Below are 6,282 nucleotides of genomic sequence, written 5' to 3'. Positions count from 1 at the left end.
CATTTATAAATTTTTTCTATTTACTTCATTTACATTGTTATTTTTTAGATTATTTCAGCACAACAATAGAGGTACTTTCATCTTTTTCTCTCTTTTTACTTATAAGTTATTCATTTTCAATCTCTTTACTTAAGGAAATGAAAAAAAAGATTTTAACTATAACTTGAATTTATTGATCGTGAGATTAAACTTATATTTATTTGAAAAAAAAATACTTTTGCAAAAAATATATATATTATTTTTCGTAAAATATGTTTACGTAACTAAATAAATGAGAATAAAAAAGAAATTAAAGCAACCAATGAAAATAAAACCTGTGCGATTTTACATAGACATAAGAAGACACTAATTTCATATTCTATATGGTAAGTTAGACATGAGAAAAAATTGTAAAAAAATTAGTGTCTCACAAAATACATATTTTTAATAGGTGTTTGTGTATGATCATGTCTTTCATTATTTTTGTCTCAGTAAACAAACACCATACATGTACTCTATGTACTCCCGTGTCTATGTTTTGATGGACATGTATACCAAAAACAAACGCTGCCATATGTGTACTCCTGTGTACTTTATTTTTTTTAATAATATAAAAAAATTAATAATAAAAATGTATTATGTATAATGTATAATGTATATATATTTTTAATTGGTTAAAAAATTTATTTATTTAGTATTTTCAGGTATATATTGAAAGATGCAAGAAGTCCAAAGAGAAGTAAGATTGAAAAGAAAATTGATATTAAAAGACAAAGAAAATATAAAGCGGAGCACAATTCAAGGTAGATTTTATACAAAAAATAACTAATATGTCATGAGTATTTTGGCCGAATGAAAGCCCATAAAATACAATATTTTCTATATATTATTTAGCTATTGACAAGTATTTGTCTGCATATGAGACTGTGTGGAGAACCTTAGCGTATGATATTCATCAAAGGTGGCCTTCAGTGATGAGATTAAGCTTTCATTTGCCTGGAGAGCAAAATATTATCTTTAAAGATGATGACGATCTTGAAGAAATCGTGGAAGAAGAGGAAGAAAAATGTACAATATTCTAGCATGGATGGAGGCCAATAAAAAACTTGAAGCAGGTCAAACTTTGACGTATGGTGAGTTTCCAAATCAATTTGTTTATGATAAAGAATCAAGGGAATGGCATCTATGCAAAAGAGGGTATTCTATCGGGAGGTTAAATTATGTTCCACCAGGTACATGTGATATTTATTATATGAGAATTTTGTTAGTTGTTCAGAAAGGTTGCATAACATATGAGTATATTAGAACAGTTAATGGAAGTACATATTCTAGCTTCCAAGATGCTTGCTATTCCATGGGACTACTGTGCGATGATAGGGAATTCATTGTAGCTATTAATAAGGTAGCTGAACTCGCATCTGGTCATCAATTGAGAAAATTATTTGCGATGCTACTGATATCTAATAGCAATAGCAACCCAGAGCGTGTCTGGAATGCAACTTGGACATTATTAGCTGATGGAATACTATATGAGAGGAGAAAAGCTTTGAAAAACCAAAGTATTTTACTATGTCTTTTATTTATATCAAGATTGTATTCTCTTATTATCTTTATTTTTATTAATAATATTAATAGTTTTATTTTGGAATTACTTATTAAATATTTCATAAAATCATCATGTACTTTTACTAGGACTAAACATGACTCATGACGAATTGAAAAACCTCTGCCTTATTGAGATTGATGAGAAGATACTCAACAGCAATGCGAGATCTTTAAGAGACTATCAATTAATGCCATATCCTGAGATGTCTGATGTTCGCCTTTTTCAGAATAAGCTAATAGAGGAGGAATTAGCATATGACACAAATGAGTTGACTCATACAAACTTATATACAAAACAAAAGATGACTCATGAGCAAAGGTTAGTATTTGATGAGATACTCAATGCTGTTATTACAGACTCTGGTGATTTTTACTTCTTTATGGGCATGGTGGGTGTGGTAAGATATTTATTTGGAATGGACTTTCTTCTACTATTCGCTCTAGAAGAAAGATTGTTTTAAATGTCGCATCCAGTGAAATTGTTTCTTTACTCCTGCCTGGTGGCAGAACGACTCATTCTAGATTTTCAATACCCATTACAATTACTGATAAATCTACTTGCAATATCAAGCATGGGAGTTTGAAGGCTGAGCTGCTCATCCAAAGTAGCTTAATAATTTGGGATGAAACTTCAATGCTCAATAAAATATGCTTTGAAGCACTTGATCGGATGCTCAGGGATCTTATGTCAGTTACTGATCAACATAAGACACATAAACCATTTGGTGGTAAGGTTGTTGTTCTAGGAGGTGATTTCAGACAGATACTTCCGGTGATTTCGAAAGGAAGTAGACACGATATATTGGCATCCGCTATTAACTCATCCCATCTCTGGTCATTTTGTAAGGTTCTGAAACTGCATACGAATATGAGGCTTCTAATGTCTTCTTCGGATCAAGATGAAGGTGAAATGAAGAGATTTGCTAATTGGATACTTGATGTTGGAAATGGAAATATTGGCTCTGTTGTTGGTGATGAATCAAAAGTTGAAATTCCAGATGATCTTTTGATTACAACTACTGATGACCATTTGGTAGACTTTGCATATCCAAATTTGTTGCAAAACATGTCAGATTACAGGTATTTTCAGAGTAGGGCAATTCTTGCACCCACGCTTGAGAGTGTCGAGAAGGTAAACGATTTTGTCTTGACAATCTTTCCAGGGATAGAAAAGGAGTATTTGAGCTCAAACACAATATGTCAAGCTGATGAGAATGAAGATGTACAATAAAAGTGGTTCACACCAGAGTTCCTAAATGACATCAAATGTTCGGGACTACCCAATCACAAATTGACTTTGAAGCCAGGAGTCGCTGTAATGCTACTCTGAAACATAGACCAGACTTTGGGTTTATGCAACGGGACAAGATTAATAGTTAACGAACTTGGCAGCAACGTAATTGGAGCGACCATAGTGACTGGTAGAAATATTGGAGATAAAGTGTACATTCCAATAATGAACTTGATCCCTTCAGATTCAAGATTGCCATTTAAGTTTCAACAGAGACAATTTTTATTAACAGTATGCTTTGCAATGACCATTAACAAGAGTCAGGGTCAATCATTATCACATGTAGGACTTTATTTGTCAAAATCAGTGTTCACCCATGGACAACTTTATGTTGCTTTGTCAAGAGTTAAGAGTCGCAGTGGCCTCAGGATTTTAATTCTAGACGAAGACGATAATCCAAAGTTATCAACAACAAATGTCATGTTCAAAGAGGTTTTTAATAATATTAAGGTAAGAATAATATTATTTTCACTTTAATAGCATGTTATGATTTATATTTTTGTACAAATATTTACTATAGATATAACTAATTTATCTATAACTCCTTTTTCACATTTGAAATGAAATGTGTAACAAGGAGCACAACATCCTATGCCAATTGCTTTTCTAATGAAGTTAGTAAGATACTAGGTTGTCGATAAATTTTTATTAGCTGTTTGATAAAAAAATTTAGTGTAAAATTAACATGCTATTATTACAATTATATATGTTTTTGTTTTTTTCATGTCTCCCTCCTTATGGTTCAAGAATATTATAAATTTCAAACTCTTCTATTTATATTTTACTTTGAATAAAGATAAAACAACATATTTAACACGTTTATTATATAACGACGATAATAATGTTATACTAACTTCAAAAAATATATAGGTATAAAATATTATTTTTAATTTAACTTATCAAATTTAAATATAAGCACGTGCATCGCACGAGTTTAACACTAGTTTAACAAACAAATATAAAGACCGAGGGGTTAAAAAAGAGTGTGCCACAAATAACAGAACAGAACTGAAACCCCAATCAAGAAATTAGAAATCAAAGCAGCAACTCAACACAGCTATCGTCATGGTTTCCTCCGGCAAGGTACTTTCTTCTTCCTTTTCTCTTATTAGCTTCTCCTCTTTGATTTCTCCCTCATAACTTCGTCAATTTCTTTATTAGTTTTTTTTTCTTTTTTTATTTTTTCTATATATATTTTAACCCGGGATACTGAGCTGTTTCAATTTAAACCTGACTACATTCCAATTGATTCTTTATCATATTTTAAGCTTATGTTGGAATCATTTCTCTTTTTTCCCCATGGTTGTTACCAGAAAATTTATGGATTGAACAAGGTTACACGGCTATAGAGAGAGACTACTATTTTTGTTTTTATTTTTTAGTTGCTGCCTAGAATTTGATCAGACTTATATCCATGTGGTTTTGTTGCTATGGAATTTACCATGAACATTCTTACTGGAATTTTGACGCACTTGTTCTGTCATCGACATGCCTATGACCAATTGTTGATCTTAAATTATTCTGTGAACTTTAACCTCAGAGTTTATTGATTAAATGGAACACAAAAGATATTGGTTGAAGTAATAAACCCTAGATGTTACTTATCACTTTCACTACATAAGCGGTGAGGCAGGTTTGATACAGGTGTCGGTAGATAGTGGGTTGGGATGATGGATGCAAGAATTGGGAGCTTGTTTCCTTTGTTATTACGGCTGTGATTGGGTGTTGTTTATGTTTACATATATTAAGCCAATTATCTATTTGAAACATGCATTCTGATGTCTACTATTTCCACGGTTTCAAGTTTTCTTACTCATTCAGAGTCATTGAGAGATCAAGAGGAATCATTTTTGAAATGTTATTTTTTGCAGGATCCCCGAGAGGAAGTCATTCAGGCATGGTACATGGATGATAGTAATGAAGATCAAAGACTTCCCCATCACAAAGAACCCAAGGAGTTTGTCTCGTTGGACAAACTTGGTGGTAGGCTACCAGTTATAGTTGTGTCATTGAGGACTTTTTATGGTATCACGGTTTACACTCACATATTTGGCTTTATTATGTTAACATTGCAGAACTTGGAGTGCTTAGCTGGAGGTTAGATGCTGATAACTATGAAACAGATCAAGAGCTGAAAAAGATTCGTGAAGAACGCGGTTACTCCTACATGGTTTGTAACGCCAATGTTCATTTCCACTATTTCATGTGCCACACTCTCATTTAGAACTAACTCCTAAACTCAGAACAAATAACTATATGCAAATAAGAATGAACAAAATGCAAAAACATGACTTTATGGTCATCTAAATAATGCACGGATAATGTCAAATATGTGCATCTTGAAATTCTTGCTGTATGTTAATGCCTCTTTTACAGATTGACTTGAGGCACATTTTCTGCAGGATGTCTGTGAGGTCTGCCCAGAGAAATTGCCAAATTATGAAGAGAAGATCAAAAGCTTCTTTGAAGAGCATCTTCACACCGACGAGGAGATCCGCTATTGTGTTGCTGGAAGTGGTAGGTGCAATTTTCTTTTGTTTTTCGTTGTTCCCTGTCAATGCCTAGTGACTTTCTTCACCATGTTGCATTGCTAAAGCCTAAATGTTTACTTTTTCACCTAGGGTACTTTGATGTGAGGGATCGTAATGATGCTTGGATTCGTGTATGGGTGAAGAAAGGAGGACTGATCATCTTACCTGCTGGAATTTATCATCGCTTTACACTAGATGAGAGCAACTACATTAAGGTACTGATTGTCCTGTGCTCTTTCTGGAAGGCACTTTTTTCTTATGTTCTTGTGATGTGTATTTAGACTTATTCGGAGAAAGAAGTATCTGATTGCTAAACTCTTTGATAGTTGTATTCTTGTACATCTCTTAAGAATTAATATGATGATTTGCTGCTTTCCTTAACCTGTTATTGTTCCTTACCTGATTGTAAAATATACAGGCTTTGCGATTTTTTGTTGGTGAACCAGTTTGGACTCCATACAATCGTCCACACGATCATCTCCCAGCAAGGTATTAAACTGTTACTTGTGAAGTACACTGACCCGAGGGAAAATCAAAGGATTTATACGTCAAACCTCATTATTTTTCTTAATATATGATATGTAATTTCAATGTGCAGAGGGCAATATATCAAGACTTTTGTGGAAAAGGATGTTGCTAATAATGCTGTTGATGCTGCTGCCTGAGATCTTGTTCTGCCTAATAGGATACGGTTTTATGCTACTAAAAGTACAGGGGTTTGGAAAAATAAATAAATAAATAATACTAATAATGGGTTTCTTAAAATGATGGTCTGCCGTTGTATGTTATGGTTTGTTTGAGTATCCCTGAAAACTTGTATACATGCCATTGTATTTACAATATCTATCCTACTTAATATTCGTATCATTATTGCTA

General features: G+C 32.9%; 1 protein-coding gene and 1 pseudogene across 1 annotated transcript; both read left to right on the top strand.

The window, feature by feature from the left end:
* Nucleotides 1–1,045: 1,045 nt before the first annotated feature.
* On the top strand, nt 1,046–3,401 carry LOC130950152 (uncharacterized; annotated as a pseudogene).
* A 433-nt stretch (nt 3,402–3,834) lies between these two features.
* Nucleotides 3,835–6,282, top strand: LOC130951898 (acireductone dioxygenase 2-like). The gene is made up of 7 exons (XM_057880647.1): nt 3,835–3,958; nt 4,747–4,858; nt 4,951–5,045; nt 5,278–5,392; nt 5,497–5,621; nt 5,825–5,895; nt 6,005–6,282. Exons 1-7 carry the CDS (start codon nt 3,941–3,943, stop codon nt 6,069–6,071), a joined length of 603 nt encoding a protein of 200 aa, XP_057736630.1. The 5' UTR covers nt 3,835–3,940; the 3' UTR covers nt 6,072–6,282.

Source organism: Arachis stenosperma, chromosome 9 (assembly GCF_014773155.1).
Source record: "Arachis stenosperma cultivar V10309 chromosome 9, arast.V10309.gnm1.PFL2, whole genome shotgun sequence".
In the NCBI taxonomy this organism is placed as follows: Eukaryota; Viridiplantae; Streptophyta; class Magnoliopsida; order Fabales; family Fabaceae; genus Arachis; species Arachis stenosperma.
The sequence above is the reverse complement of the archived record's forward strand: the minus strand, read 5'-3'. Positions and strand labels throughout refer to the sequence as shown.